The following is a 17,417-nucleotide window of genomic DNA, read 5'->3' on the forward strand; positions in this document are numbered from 1 at the left end:
TTGGAAGTCGAGTATTTTATTTATACTAATAGCTTTTGCCAAAAAACGAGCCGTCGTTACTGAGTGAGCAGTACTGCCGATATCGTTCGCTCGCTTGCACATCAGCCCAGGCATAGTGATGCTCAGTTTCGGTATCGATAGTGCAATTGATTAGTATTTTTTTCCTTATTTCAGGCACATCTTGTCAAAACACCAAAGGGTTGCAGATAGCCTCATTCTAAATTAAATTGAATGTAACCCACAATGGGCTTGAAAACATATTAAAGGATCAAAGAATAAGTTAATGTTGAGATTAATAAGAGATTCAATAAAATAAAAATGTTAAACACGGCATTCGGCCATGTTTACTGAAACACCAATAAAAGTAAATGACGTCACAGCTTTAAATTTTCATCACCGCATGATCGTTGATTTCTGAGAAGTGACGTCATTTCCGGCCACTATGAGTAGTGACGATTTCACGCTTAATTCAGAGTGTAATAATTTTAATAGATACAATAATTCAAATAGTTTTTTTTTTCTAAAATAGTAGACGAGATATATAAAATCTGTCTTTTAGAGCCTATTGAGTTTGTATATAGAAAGTGGAGGTATTTGCTGTTTAGTAGCAGTTTCTGTCCATTCCAGCCACGATATTACGATATGTAAGAATAAAATTAATATATTAACCAACACTCCAATTGATTATATTCCATTGATAATACACTATCTACTAGAGATAGATGTGAAACTAATGTTTTAGTTTTATAAAGTCCGTGTACCCAGGCCAAGAGATGGCGCTGCGTTATTTTTACGCTCTTAGCGTACCGTCGCTAGATGGCACTAATTATGTTTATAGTTTTTACTATTGTTGTAGACCGTATTGAATGCATATTGATGTTTGTTTTGTGTGGGTGGGAATTATTATTCGTTTATTAAGTTCAGCAGTCACCTTTAAATAAGAAAAGGCATTCAATGATTACAACACGATAGTCAAGTCTTGTTTTAATAAGTTAAGTGAGTTTTTTGTTATCACTAGCTCCATCTATCCATCTATTATGCATGTTAAGTTATCGCCATCGTGGTGAAGTTGCAGCGTACCTAATAGAACAGATGGCAGCACTTTCAATGCAAATTTTTTTCATGTGCCAATGTAGGGAAGTTGCACCCCCCTGTTATTTTCATTGAATTGACATACCACACTGCCTTAGTTATTAAGTGTTATCAATAAAATGCATAATTTATTTAAATAAGATTTAATCTCAAATTGTTACAGATAACAAAAAAAAGTTTAATACAAAACATGTAATGTATACATTCCAGTTTTATTTCCATTTTATTAATATTTTTGCAATCAAATTTGTGGTAATTTGTTAGTTATGGCAGAATTTATAACATATAACGATATTCGGTTCTGTGTGGCTGCTTTAAAGGACCAAGAAAGGGTCTTAAAACGTAATCCGTGATCAAGTGTGTTTTTGTCTCTTTTATACACAACTGTGATGACAGACAAAATCCATTTGACCATAGATTACGTATTCCATAGACACCTTCTAGATCCACTGAGATGGGAGCTTGAATTTGAGATTCAATAGTGAAAATCTAATAAAATATAATTTATGATAACGAAATAAACCATTACTTTGTAAAATGGATCAACAATAATATCCATATAATAATATGAATGTAGTATTCAAATAAATACATTTTTTTTTATTTATTTAGAGCACTGGCAGCCAATACATTAATACAAGAATATTTGAATAATTTATCAATATATTCATAACAAGAAAAATCCCTTGTTTATTTGTGGGCGAAAAAATTATTGTGTCAGCCCACGGACTAGTAAAAAGAGGAGGACTCCGCGCCGTGATAATAGCAAGTGAAGCACCTTTGTGCTAGTGTGTGTGCGGCTATGGGGTATACCAGTTACACAATAATTCTTCCTTAAATAATCATATCTGGCCACAAATACTTTTATAGTATTGTTTTAACACTTTTTCACAATGCACGACGGCATTTTAAAATATTTTATTGCGACACGGAGTCCTTCTTTTTTTACTCGTCCGTGGTGTTAGCCATCTATTTTACGCTTTTTTTAAACTTAATCAATGAACTGTCAATCTTGATGTGGCTACAACAAGATGGCGGCTTTAGCAGTTGTTATTGTTGTACAAAATATTAAACATGATTAATTGTAAATATTTATTCATTTTTTTTAAATGAAACAAACAGATAACCGATCTAGTGTGAAATGGCAACATCTGCCCTAACAGTGACAAAATAATAATAATATATGAATAATATGTATTAATAACGATAATATTGTTGTTATAAAGATTATTTATTTGAATTATTGAACAATTCAAACAAGATTTTATAACAATGCGTTACTCGAACGGTTGGTTCAGTTGGTTAGAGCACCGGCACGGAACGCCGGAGCTCGTGGGTTCGAGTCCCGCATCGTTCATAAAATTTTGTTTTTCAAATTTTTATTTGTGTATTTGAATTATTGTTGATCTAACAGTAGTGTTATAAATTATTGACTAAGTGTTATTTCAAATGAGATGTTTTTAAGTTAAGTTTATTGTTTAGGTGAAGAAATGTTCATTAAATGATTAAAACGCCTTGATATTTTAATAAGTCTTAACTTTAATGTGTAAACGGACTATGGTGGCAGTACAGAATAAATATTGTTTTACAAAAGCTTACAAATCTTTGACTTACACAACCTTACACTAACTTATTTTAATAACGTTTTGTCTCTTTCCCTCGTATTTTAATACGTTATTGAAAAAAAAAAACTAGAAATCGTTTCGACTGTAACATATCACAGTGCTTCATCGTGTGATGCATAATTGAATAACATTTGCTCTTATACTAAAGTATAACAAATCTGATGTTACTAGCTCTTAGTCTATACTACAAAAGAGTAACTGCATAATATTAATAAATGTTTTAAGAGAAATTTTTACGCATTAATTAATTGATCTTATTCTAGTTCGACAAGCTATTCTTATACAGACAATATATATCATAAACTTATGTTGAAGGGTTCAAAGTTTTGCTCATACAAAATTACAAACGTGTCGTTAGGTGAGTAATTTGATAAAAAAATGATTTGAATTCCGTTAAACCATCTCGTATGGCCCAACCTCCACGGGAAGACGATTATTTTGTAAATTAATAACGTTCTATATGTAAAAGGACATAATATCATTAGCAGTCTGACAGCGGAACGGCAAAAGTGTGCTTAAAGACAACTGAATAAATGTTTTACATTGCTGATTATTGACAAAGAATATTTTGAACAACTGGAGTAAATGCGGCAATGTATAGATATAGCAGTCGAAGTATGGTGTAATTCGTGCCATGTTCCATATTTCGACTTTGTTCTTATACGACGTGATTTGTCTATATGTGTAGAAAGTCATTATTGTGTACCGACCCGTCTCGCTACGTCTTTATCGTTCGTATACGAAGACTCCGTCGGCCTAACGAAACTCTCTAAGGAAAAAGCGAATCACTCGATTGTATAAAACGAGCAGTCATTGACAGGTTGACAGATGACGGCTATAATCTTGTGAAAAATGGAGACATCCGAAATCCGCTACATTTTGTATTTTTTGCGAGCAATTGTTCGCTTTCAAACCTAGCCGGATTATACTTCTTGATCAATCGCCATTTGGAATTACTACTATTTCAAACTTATGTCAAATTAGTAAATGTAGTATTTACATCCTCTTTGTACTCCGTTTTAGTGACAGGCACGACTTAACGTTGACGTTTTAATATCACTACGAATCGCCGTGGTGACATTTAATGCACAGATATACGTGACATGACGATAATAAAATATAATTTCACTCGCTCGTGGAGGTGGCGCCTAAGAGTGAAATATACGAAAACATGTTTCCGAGTAAATACCGTGGACTCTAGTGTTTGAGAACTATTATTCTTACTATATAAAAATATATGGTTCTAAACCCTATTAAAAATACTTAAATTGTTAATGAAAATTGTTATAAAACAATTGTAAGTACACTTGCAGGTTCAGAGTTAAGTAGTTATATTTTTACGACAAAGTAAAGCTAAATTTTTATATCAGATGTGATTGACGTGTGTTTAAGATTTTCATCGCAAGGTTCTCTGATCTAATAGAGGTATAAGAAACCCTAAATAAGGCCTTACATCCAGAGGCTGGATTGAGCAGGAAGGGCTAATATATATTTCGATAACAATTGAAAAGTGGTGAGTACTTAATACATATTTTTTTTAATCTAATGACCAGTGTTCCATGAGTGTAAGTTTAAAAAAAAAATAGCTTTACTTTTATAAAGTGTGACAGGGACAGTAAATGTAAATATACAATAAATATGACTCGACATGAATTAAAAAAATTCGTATTTTTTTATTGCTTATTATAAAATACATTCAACGATACAGTAAAAATCTACTAATTATTAGTAATATTCATGTTAAAATAATTATATTAATTAACTCTTAGATAATTTATACGTCTAGATAAAGCCTCTTGCTGTTAGACAACCGATGAAAACAGGCCGGGTTTATTACTTTTGCGTGCGTGACAAGCTACGTCTGATACTCGCGATTTGTATGTCACTTTGTGTTAGTGTGCGTGCATTGCTCAAAATAAAGGCTAACTGTCAACCTCAATATTTTTCGATGTTTTCACAGCTGTTACAGTCTATCTAGACGCATAAATGATCTAAGAATAAACTGTAAGTAGTGAAGTATAACAAGAAGGCGACTATTGTGGCTTCTATTTCGGCCACGTTCATTCAGTGTCGCCCTATACTTTGGCCCGAGGGAAAAATATCACAAAAAGCAGATCATAACCCGAAACTCCGCGTTCTGTTCAATAGTATAACACCCTTGCTGGTCTTAACCACCCTGGTGGTGACGCACAGTGGTGCTACCAGGTAATGCCTGGGTTATTTTTGGTTGGCTTCGGTGACGTCACTGAGCACGGTTAAGACGAACGACTCGATGCCGGCTTCGTCAGCGCCTCGCACGATGCGGAAGTAACCGTTCTCGCCCCAGCGTGGGCCCCAGCTGTTGGCGACAATCTGCGGACACAAAAGTCAATATCTTAAAATCTATACAATTTAAATTTGTAACCCAAAATTTATGAACGATGCGAGCCTCGAACACGCGACCTCTCGGGCTCCGTCCGAGCGATCTTTCCAACTTAGCCAACCGTTCTTCAACTCTCAGCGTTAGCGTTTTAATGGGAGCGCAAAATATTAATGGTTAAGGTTTAAAATTGTTGTTTTGTATCAGCAATTTGACACGTCGTCCGGTGGGGAAACTCGGCTGCTGGAGAGTAACCGGGAAGTGATCGGGGATATTGTTCACAATTCCTCCGAACATCTTCCGTGATGTATCTTTCTTTGAGCAATTAACTATTTTTATTGAAGCACTCCTTACCCAGTACTTATCGCCTCTGTCTTCGCCCCAGCCTACGATGCGAACGCTGTGGAGTCCCTGCAGAGTAACATCTCCGTGTCCACTGTGCCGGTAAACGCCGTCGCGGTAGTGGAAGAAGTCCTGGTACACCGTCATCACAGCTGTAAGAAACGGATGCCGGCTAGATTATGGGACCACAACGGCGCCTATTTCTGTCGTGAAGCAGTAATGTGTAAGCATTACTGTGTTTTGGTCTGAATGGCGCCGTAGCTAGTGAAATTTCTGGGCAAATGAGACTTAACATCTTAAGTCTCAAGGTGACGAGCGCAGTTGTAGTGCCGCCCAGAATTTTTGAGGTTTTCAATAAATCGCAAACGTGACAAAATTTTAGGAACCAACTTCAATCTGTTACTTTTGTGTTACAGCGCGCATCTTAAAATTTCACTCTCATCATATTTTCCCAACGCGCCTAAAGAAGTATAACTTCAAAAATAAATTATCGACTAAAACCTTAACAATTACAAATATTATGTGTATAAGTAAATTTATTGAAGTAGGCGTTAAGAGACTTTTGGTTTCGTGCCAGATTTTGGTGAGACAACACGTCCTGAGGATGCCTCGTGTGGAGGCGAAACACGTGTCGAATTGTTTAAAAACAAATATTGGCGGAATTAACACTAAAGAAAACATTAATCATTTTTATGTGTATAAGTTATAATTATTAGTTACCTAGTTATAATTATTAGTTAACACTATTGTGTATGTACCGACCTAAAGAAAGCATTTTAATAGATTCAAAGAATCATCCGTCTCACAAAATGCGTGACACTATGTCAAAGAATTCGATTATAATCTTATCCTCGAATCAATTAAAGTATAGAAACTAATTAAGGAAGCGGTCTGTAGTAGGAATTTATATTAACATACATTGATGGCATTTTATTATAGATTACGATTGATTAATAGTTTTGTAACTACCGCTTTTGATCTAGCCGATAATTATTAATAGTTGACAGGTTTGATAATAAGGCTATGTGACTATGGCATAAAAGTAACCGCGCTCAATCTTCTGATTAATTATACAATAGAATTCAGAAAATCGATGTGAATGACAGATCTCTTGAGTACTGGTATCTTTTCAGTATGGGTGTACCACAAGGAGCAATTCTTTGGCCGTTCCTCTTCCTTATATACATAAATGATCAATATAACCTTGTAGAAAATAAAAACACTTCACCCATATTCAAAGTAAAAAAAAAACAGTTTTATATGACGAAATAATAAATGTTCTGACAGACATCGTATACTGGTTTAGCGCCAATAGCCTATTGATAAATAGGATGTAAACAAAATATTTAAAATTTATCGCGCCAAATGTCAAAGATGTAGATGCGAGTGTCTGGTTAAATTGAGAGGTGATACCGGTAGAAACTCTATTTGTATATTGTATTTCTCTTAATTAATTCCAATTTATAATTGGTGCTGCAGAAGAGTTCTGTTTAATCTATTTATAACATAGGTCTTGAAGAATCATTAGGAGAAAACTTTAAAGAAATAAAGATATTAATTGTTGCGTCTCAATATATTCTTGATAATGTTAGGTATGCACGAGCGAATTTTCTAGAAACTTTGATAATCATAATGCTTACACCAGGAACAAACATAAACCGAGTAGCGGTTAAGTCGAGTTAATAAGTATTTTGTTGGGCGATGTATATGCATTTACAAAACGATCCTAGAAAATGTACAAAGTAAATATGTTACGAAATACAAAACAATTGTTAAAAAACATTTAAATATGTTAAAAAATCATTAAGAAAGTCATTTATGTTATAGGTTACTATAATTTCTTTCTTTTGATACCATAGATTAGGAATGGAGCGAACACTCTCAGAAATTATGGCGAAATTTATTAAAAACCTAATGAGTTTCTTCCGCCCGTTCTTCTCAGGTCTGATGCATAAATTTTGAGGTTTCGCTTCTTTGGAGCTAGAAAATAATTCTCAAAAGTTATATAGACTATATATTATAGACTCACGCATATTCATCTACCAAGGAGTTAGGAAATTATCACGTCCACATCGAAAGTTAAAAAGTTTATTAAAACAAATACAAGGGAAAGACTAAAAGCCCTTTTATGTATGTCTGAAGATACCCAAGTCATATAGTCACGTTCCGCTATGACAAAAGCTTAAAAACATCTATACTCATATAATTAAATAAAATGTAAGTATTTGTTCGTAATATCAAAATATCAGATTTTTTAAGTGGGCAGTCCCTCTAGTTATTATAACATTTGGATCTTAGAGATTAGTTTATTCTTGTCAATGTTGTGTTTGTGACTTCTGTTAAAATTCTACTTGAATGAAATAAAGATGCTTGTCAAGTAAACGAAAAGTTCCAAGAAGCAGTCACGATATCTACATTTGAATGACATACCAACCGATAAGCTCGACAAACTAAATCACTTAGTCGTAATATTACAATCAAACTACAAGACTGAGTAATTCTTAGAACGATGTATTATCCCTTATCAAATGGGAACGTTCACGATTAACTTCAAACAACCGAGAGCATTGCCATTGAAGGATAGATAAAAAAATTGTACAAGGTCCCGATAACGTTGTTATACCGGATCACTTTCTTGTGCAACGTGGACATAACACTGGAAATTTTACTTCACGTACCTTATGTCGGATTTTGACGCAGCAGATTACTTGTAGTGTTGTATTCCGATTTGAAGAGCGTAAATATTAAGTGCGCACCCTACCTCAAATGGCGTAGCAAGATAATGAGCTGTATCAACAATTCTATATCAATCACGTTGAAATAAATATATGTTTAATTTCAGGATATGATCTAGCGATTCAGTGATGTGGAAATATGATGTCGTAGGATTTCCTCGATAGAAACAAAAACAACGAAGTCGACTCTAAATCATTAATACAAATACTTTAATATATAATAGAATATGACATTAAAACTTTGTATAGTAATAAGACTTTATTAAAAGCAAGTCTTCACTGATGATAGTTTTTTTTAAATTGATGCCTTAATTTTTTTAAGTAAATTTCATCACCACTACCGCATTGGGGTCTAATAGCTTTAGAAGATCGAAGAAACGGTGCAAGAAATTCTCTCAACAGGTATTTTCAACAATTATTTTCACAGATGCTTTTATATTGTTGTAAATTGAGTGCATTCGTCATGCACTTTATCGCTTTAGCCACAGTGTCTCTCTATGATTTTTTCATTATCATTTCGTAGCATCGTTGTCGTAATCACAGCAATAGCTAAGGCTTTTGTGACGAAAGTGTGTATAGCAGATCCTTAAGAAAAAAATTTGGTAATAGCAGACATTTTTGTAATATCAACAACAGCCCTGACAATTGAAACTTAACATAAGTTAGATAAGTATAGTCTTAGAAAGGACTCATGCAAGTTTAAATGCTAGTCTTACCATGAACCGGTCCAGATTCCATGATGTCGTACATAATGTCCGCCTCCTTGGTCAGTTTCCCGGGGGGTCCCACCTTGTAGCGCGACGTACGCTGCTTCACCGGGGGTCTGCATCCATCTTCGACCAGGGTGCTCTTTGGATGGAATGGACACCTAATAACTGCTGCTTGGTACGGGAAACACTCTTCATCTACAAGTCTGTAAAAAACATTTAACCTGAATTTGTTCACTGTTTGAAACACTACCAATTATTTGGTATCAATAACTTTCGAATTGTTAAGCGTTGTTTCCTGCCAACCATTGTGGTCGTGGTGTTTTAACCCGCAATGCTTTATCAACGGCCCAACCCACGTAACAGCTGTAGGTGTAGGTACTTGAGCATTAATTTCGCTCGACCATTCCAGATTCGTACATAAGGTTGAAACTAGATTATTACCAAACTATACCAACAAGCGTGAGACATGGTCTAATCATATTTTCATGTCTGTTAGTTTCTATGTATGGAAGCTGCAATTATGGAATTTTAGGAGAGATCAAATTTACTTTGTAAATCATTGATGCCATGTTTTGATTGAATGGATAAAGCAATACTGATACTTATTGAAGTATCAGTTTTTCAGTATGTTTTATAGTGTAACAATATATAAGTGTGATAACTTATCGTTGCCTCCCAGTGTAAGTACACAAATAGATACGTACGTACTTATACTCGTAGATTAACGTAGGGACGTAAATTGCAAGTCACTGCTATAATATCATCGCATATACTTTATTTCAATACCAGAGCAATAAAAATAGTCTGATTTTCATCTAACGCACGGCTTTTTGCGAAGTTCCACGCAACGTCATTAACAATAATTTTAAAGTTAATCTTACCAGTTGTTTCTTGTGAAGTTCCACCCAACGTCAGCAACAACAATTTTAAAGTTAATTATATCTGTGGCTTCTTGAGTAGTTCTACGCAAAGTCAATCGCAACAATTTTAAAGTTAATTATATCTGTGGCATCTTGTGAAGTTCCACGCAACGTCAATAACAATAATTTTAAAACAAATCTTACCCGTGGCGTCTTGTGTAGTTCCACGCAACGTCAATAACAATACTTTTGAAGTTAATCTAACCTGTGGCTTCTTGTGTAGTTCCATGCAACGTCCATAACAATCATTTTATATTTTATATTACCGGTGGCTTCTTGTGTAGTTCTACACAACGTCAATAACAATAATTTTTAAACTAATCTTACCCGTGGCTTCTCGCAAAATTCCAAGCAACATCAATATGGCCGCCATGGCAGCCACGCTGCTGTCTCACGTTGCATGACAATAGGCTCTGTGGACTCAGCACCATGTTTTCAGCACCGTTCGACTGGATCGCAAATCTGGAAGTAATGCCAAACATATTTCTTCTACCACTTTTGACACAATGAGACTTGAAAATTTCCCCAGTAGATAATTGAACATAATCAAACTTTCAGCCATGCCACTATACGTCAGAAGTGTTTTTAGTTACACAGATTTGTAAACATCAATTCTGGGTTTTTAAGAAATATTTTAGGGAGTATCTGTTTATATTTTTTTATCGGCGTAGGTTCATAGCCAAAAATTCTATACATTACGCCGTTTACGTTGAAAAATAATGAAAATTATACAAATAAACAAATTTACGAATAAAAAATTCAAAAGAACAAGTTATGAACATCAATGAGCGCTCATTCAAAGAGAAGAAATAATAAAATATTCAAAGTTTATGATAATTATTAGTGACCAGTCGAGTGAATCCTTTATAAGTAAGCATTACTGTGTTTCGATCGGAAGGGCGTCGTAGCTATTGAAATTACTCGGCAAATGAGACTTGATATCTTATGTCTCAAGGTGACGAGCGCAGTTCTAGAGCCGCTCAGAATTTTTAGGTTTTTCAATAATCTTATATAATCGTAGGCGTATCAATTACCATCAGCTGAACGTCCTGCTCGTCTCGTCCCTTTTTTTTCAGAAAAAAAAAAGTAATACACCCACCCATAACATGCAGTGCCGCTCAAGATTTCGAAAACCCAAAACCCGAAATCCACACATTCACAATTGTAGAATCGTCACATTGAGATAATTTAAGCTCTCAATAGCCCAGTAATTCCTCTACGATGACCTCCCAAGCAAAAATAGTCCTTACACACAACTACACTGTACTGCTTGGCAGCAAAAAAGACGCTTCTGTAGTCATCTTCCCAGCAAAACCACGTAAGTAGCTAATAAATTTTCGAAAAAGGTAACACAGAGAAAAAAGGTGCAGATTAATCAAACAACATGTCCAACAGTTCTTGAGTAGAACAATAGAATCCAAAGTATGTCATGGAAGTATCAGTCTTGTAATTTGAGTGCTAGTGCAAGATCACTGTAGTAAAAATAAACCTTTGTGAAGCCTACTTTTGAATTCATACTAGTTTGAACTTTGCCTCTACGATATAGGGTTCTTTTTATATCAAAGAGTACCCACTTCAATCCCGATCTTTGTTTTTCTTTTCATTGCTAATTGCTATAAAAAAAAACTCGAGTTGTAAAAGCTTGCAGCAAAGAAAATTTTGTAGGTTTGGCGTCTTTGATGGATAAAGTCATTTCTCAAAATCAATTTCTATAAAAATTCTTTTTGGCGACAGTTTAACTTCAACCACTGCATTCTCCCTAACAAACACTCCGGCATGAGGCAAATAATTATGTTCAGTTAACGTTAGTTAAGTTAGAAAAAACCAGCATTTCCGTAGGGAGACACAAGGGTAGCTGCACCGTCTCAATGTGGTGTACAGCGTTTAAGGTGAAGTGGATAATGTTGCTTAAGTCTATATTAAGCATGGAGCGAGTTGTCATGCTGTTGTTGACTCCTTTATGAGCGGGACTGTGCTTTCTTCATAAAATAAGACAGGTGGCCCGAGCGAGGATGTTCGGGGACGTGTAATATCTCTTAAGGACCGATTTCATAATTATTGTGTTTGAGGTTTGAGGGATAGGGGATGGGCGCCGGTTGCCGACACTAATTTTTGCGAAACATAGTGAAGCTAGGCCGCTACATTACGCTTGTTTTGTGTGCGAGTACGAAGTCTACGAAGATCAGGAGGACTCTGGCCCGTTCGTCTTTATAGAACGGCAGCGTGGCTCTCCCATACCGAAAACCCTTAGTCAAATTCTAATATTTTTAATACCACCCATTTAAAATACAGTTCCGCAGACCTGTGAAGAACGGGCGCAAGAAACTCAGCGAACTTTTTTTATTAAAATATGGATTACAATGGAATATTTATTTTATTAATATTATTTATAATTAAAGAGTCAGGTGACAGAGTCAGTGGTATCATTAAGAAATTCATTTATGTATTAACCTTTCCCACACAAACGTTTTTTTAACAAGTCTTTTAAATTTTCTATCACATTTGTCGTCTTATTCAACACCCTTGAGCGTGGGACTCTCCTATATTTTTACGCCCCAGGACGATGGAAGCACCGCAAGACTGTGATGTTCGTACAATTATTTTGTTGAAAATACATAAAAGGAATAAAAAGTTCTTATCTGTCACCTGTCTGAGGCCACGCCAGCGACGACAACTGCCCAATCGGAGCCGCACCAGCCTTGGTCTACCACAGGTGAGATGAAGCGGGGCCAGCGACGGCGGGCGTCGAATTCACGAGGATAGGGAATGTCCTTGTCGTACCGGATGGATCCCATTCGTCTGGTCTCCCTACTCAGCGGCAATGTTCCTGTGGATTTTATGTGGCGGTTACAACTAGTGGTAGCAATGTAGTCCAAATCTTATTATAAAATACTTAAATTAAATATAATACAAATGTCACGAGGGGGTGCTGAAAACCAGTGTTGTGTTGGTGTCTTCTGCACTGACCAACAATATACTGAGTCAGCTCCTTTTAGTAGGGAATCACGCGCCCCACAGTTCTTTTAATTTTTTAACCGACTTCAAAAAAGGAGGTTCTCAATTCGTCGGTATGTTTTTTTATGTTTGTTACCTGAAACCTTTCGACTAGGTGAACCGATTTTGATTGAAAGCTGGTGCTTCCCATGTGGTCCCATTGCAATGGTCCTGATCTGACAATGGCATATGTGAGAAAACCATAAAAGTCTTAAATTTGCTATACATACATATAGCAAAGTGGATGATAAATTTACGAATAACTCAATATCGCGCCAACCGATTTCGATGATTCTTTTTTTATTGGAAAGGATATACTTCAAAAATAGTTTCGTGAGAGTTTGGTTAGGTTCTGATTACGGAATCCATGATCGAATTGTTAATTAGTGTACTTCAAATTCACTAAAAATCATAAAATAAAAAAAAATAACAAAAAAGCAACCGACTTCAGAACCACTATTTCCAAACATTAGATATAATATGCACTAAAAAGTATAAAAATAATTGCGTATTTTTATACAATCTAAATAATTAATCTAATTCTAGTTACGATTATTGTAATTTTTGGAGTCGGTGTCATCCAAGATAGATTTGTAACTACATACATAGTTATAGGTGAGATGTGCTTGAGTTGTGAGGAGGCGAGAGCGAGTCGCGGCGGAAGGACACCGATTCCAAAAATGACAATAATCGTAACTAGAATAAGATTAATTATTTAGATTGTATAAAAATACGCAATTATTTTTACACTTTTTAGTGCATATTATATCTAATATTTTGAAATAGTGTTTTTGAAGTCGGTTGTATTTTTCTTAAATTTTGTTTTATTTTATATAATTTTTATTTTATATTTTAATAATTTTTGGTTCCTATTTCATTTAATTTAGTATTTTAAGATTGTGATTAATACTGTTAATTGAAGATGTGTGTATTTATTGCTAATAAAGTGTTTTCTATTCTATTATAAAAATATTTTTGGAGTAAGTTTGAAACTATGGAAGAACAATTTGAGGTAACTCAACAAAAAATATCAACGGGTCACAAATATCACCTCTCCTTGAAAACAGTCTGACAGGAAACATTTAAACAATTCCTGTATTTGAGCTTCAACTACATGCCGTCAAGAGTATGCAGAGAATCGTGTAGCTTAATTTTGAATGAATAATAATAATAAACTTTATTAGCAACATCAATACTGCAGGTAAAAATTTATAATATATAAAAAAGAACTTTTTTCTAAACAAGTGCTTATTGTACTAAATTTTTTTATTTATATAGATTCACCAGTGGTAATTACATTATTACATTTGTAATTATGCTAAGTTAGAAAGGTAAAAAAGTACTAAATGGATTACCTTTGCAGGTGAATACTGCATGCTAAAATATGTGTGAAATAGTTATATAAATATAAGTATAGGTAAATTTTAAAACAACTATTCTTGTTCTCTTTTTGACGGAGTTACAACATAAACCACAGATAATCTTTATTAAACTATATGCATCACATTATGATATCATTCAGGTATCCATGAAGTCACCACCGACCATTAACTAAGGTCGCACATTGAAATGACAAGCCATTTTGAAGGTGACATACCTAACAATGCATCTCATTCATTCAGCTTTGCAATTGCTATAGATTGCATATCGTTTACTGATTTAGCGCACACAAAATCTATTATTATTTTGTGACGGATTTGTCTCTTATTATTCTATAGATTACTTTATGCATTGTAGTCTCACCGTTTATCGACGGTTTCAATCAATGCAAATGTAATACCGTTTGCAATTCTATAGTTTGCATGCCGATTTGAAGTAGTTGATAACCTCCTAAAAATAACTTACTGTACTGGAAGCTATATTAGGTCATTCTCCTTTTTCATGTAAGTATTTAAATAAATCGCTCTTTTTTTTAGCCTTTAAGGCGAAGAGTAAGCAGAAAACGCAAACATGGTGTTTTTAGACAAGTTTTGTGGTAAAAGTATAGCATACCGAGCTATGAACACTATTTAATCCTGTTACACATATCCTTAAGTTTTATTTATAGGTTGCTTATGCTTGCTGTTGGTTATAGTTAACACTGCCGAGCCTTTTTGAACTACCACTTTTCTTTAAGTTAAACAAGTTTTTTGGCATGGCGTGACGCATTTTTTTGGTATTTCTCTCAGAAAAGTTATTCTTATAGCTTGTACTTTTTTGTGTAGGTTCATTTATTCAGATTAGTAGTGAATAACGAGGATTGTAAGCATATAAACTGTTTTTCACACAAGAATTTTGAAAATATTGGCTTTGTTACATAGATGGCGGCTGCCGCCGTGAACTCATATCGCTCAAGGTCGCTGGCATTTAGTGTCGAGTTAAGGAAGGTGTACGCGCTTTTTTTGAAGGACGGATTAAGACAACTTGATGCTCTAAGCAATCCATGCCTGTGGGCCCCACTATCCGTATGTCAACTAAAATCGGTCTTTAAACCTAAACCATTGGTTTTTTGTAAGATAAGATGATGAGATGTAACGTACTTTAGAAGTGGAGTAGGTGCAACAACAATAAAAACCAAAGCATAATTGATTTATTTATTGAAATGCGCCTTGCGGCTTTTCCGAGCATTGAATTCACGCAAGATAGTATTAACGTCTAACGTTTTTAACATATCTTTGCGGAGGCGCCAGGCTTGGGCACGCGGCGTGATAAACTGATCGAAATTCCGGGGCATTCGAATTGTCGAATGCACCAGCGGGCAGCGAGTGGGCAAGCGAGAGTGGGGTTATGACTCTAGGTCGGACTCTATGTCAAATTAAAACGCGCTAAGTTTTAAGTCCTAGAAACTTTTTTTGGTGTGGTTTTTGGTGACGTGAGAGTGAGACGTGATGTCCTGCGGATGGTTTTTTTTTTGTGCAGACGTGATGCCTTAGGCAATTGCTTAATTTGATTAAGGGTTAATCCGTCACTGCGTATCGTCCCGGAAACACCGCACAAGGAAGTCATTCCACAGCTTTGTAGTACGAGGAAGAAAGTTCCTTGAAAACCGCACTGTGCAGGACCGCCACACATCCAGATATTGAAGATGATATCCTAACTAGTGGCGTGTCGTGCGATGGTGGAATTCGGCGGCAGGAATCAGGTGAGACAGCTCTTCGGAACACTCCCCGTGATAAATGCGGTAGAAGACACACACTGAAGCGACGTCTCTATGCAACGCAAAGTGATCCAGCCGTTCACAAAGCACTGGGTCGCCGACAATTCGTGCTGCTCTGCGTTGCACGCGGTCAAATGGATCGAGCTGATACTGGAGTGCGCCAGACCAGAGATGACAGCAATACTCCATGTGTGGCCGAACTTGCGCTTTGTAGAGCGCTAGAATGTGGGCCGGCTTGAAGTATTGCCGTGCTCTATTAATGACGCCCAGCTTCTTCGAAGCCAATTTGGCTTTGCCTCCAGATGGCCACGGAATTGGCAATCGCTCGAGATATCGACATCCAAAATTCCGTAATGTAAAAAAGGGACGAGACGAGCAGGACGATGATTCAGCTGATGGTAATTAATATGCCCTGCCCAATACAGTGCAGTGCCGCTCAGGATTCTTGAAAAACCTAAAAATTCTGAACGGCATCACAATTGCACTCGTCAACTTGAGACTTAACATGTTAAGTCTCATTTGACCAGTAATTTTATTAGCAACGGCTCCCTTCAGACCGAAACAATAATGTTTACACATTACACATCACTTCAGAAAAAGACCCTTAATGTAGTCGGTCATCCTGTGAAAAGGAGCTTCCCGTTAATGCCCTTAGTCGCCTCTTACGACACTCTTGGTCCTGCCAAGGGACTTCGTCGGACTTCCCTATTCTTTTTATGCCCCGGAGAAGCACAGGGTCTTCGATTAAATCTAATAAAGAAATATTCGACAGACGAACGAAACAGCAGAGCGTAAAGTTGTAAATTAAAAGATTAAAACATCACAAAGAATTGTTCGTTGAGTTATTTCAACAATTTATTCAAAGATCTCATCTGATAAAAATGCAGGTCATTAGGCTAATTATTCGTCTCATAAGATATCGTTACCTTGAATGTATGAAATGAATTATGGACGCTAGATTAAAATTCTTCGCGAATACAAAGATCAAAGGAAAACAAGATTTATATATTCATATGGAATGTATGTTATCAGCGGAATGCTTTTGTTTAGTATGAAATGATTTTTAAGCTTAGATAATTCATACGTGTAGATAGAGTCTCTTGCTGTTAGACAAGCGATAAAAAGAGGCCAGGAATATTAGTTTAGTGTGAGTGACAAGCTACGTCTTACACTCGCTATTTGTATGAGACATTGTGTTAGTGTGCGTCTAATTTTTTTCGATGTTTTCACAGCTGTCTTACGGCCGTTTTCAATAACCTATCTAGCCTTAGTTTAACTTACTAGAGGTAGACAAGTCTATCCTTTTACGCTCACTTACATTTCAATAACCTATTGACAGATAGCATTGGACTATAACTATATTGGACATAACTATGGATAGATAAGTTCTTGTCATTATACGGTGACAGCAATATATCCGTAACTAGAGATACGTTATAGACAACGGCCGTTAAATCAGATCAAATCAATGTCTACCTTTAGTAAGTTGAACTATGGGTTGATA

General features: G+C 35.6%; 1 protein-coding gene across 1 annotated transcript in view; it reads right to left on the bottom strand.

Annotated features, from left to right (window-relative positions):
* Nucleotides 1-2,611: 2,611 nt before the first annotated feature.
* Nucleotides 2,612-17,417, bottom strand: part of LOC126967653 (uncharacterized peptidase C1-like protein F26E4.3) — a 69,054-nt gene continuing 54,248 nt past the window's right edge. The window contains exons 5-9 of the mRNA XM_050812232.1: nucleotides 12,430-12,610; nucleotides 10,111-10,245; nucleotides 8,870-9,066; nucleotides 5,431-5,570; nucleotides 2,612-5,069 (exon numbers count right to left, since the gene is read on the bottom strand). Coding sequence (XP_050668189.1) covers nucleotides 4,935-5,069; nucleotides 5,431-5,570; nucleotides 8,870-9,066; nucleotides 10,111-10,245; nucleotides 12,430-12,610 — 788 coding nt within the window. The 3' untranslated portion in view covers nucleotides 2,612-4,934. The remainder of the gene's footprint in view (nucleotides 5,070-5,430; nucleotides 5,571-8,869; nucleotides 9,067-10,110; nucleotides 10,246-12,429; nucleotides 12,611-17,417) is intronic.

This window comes from Leptidea sinapis, chromosome 13 (genome assembly GCF_905404315.1).
Source record: "Leptidea sinapis chromosome 13, ilLepSina1.1, whole genome shotgun sequence".
Classification (NCBI taxonomy): Eukaryota; Metazoa; Arthropoda; class Insecta; order Lepidoptera; family Pieridae; genus Leptidea; species Leptidea sinapis.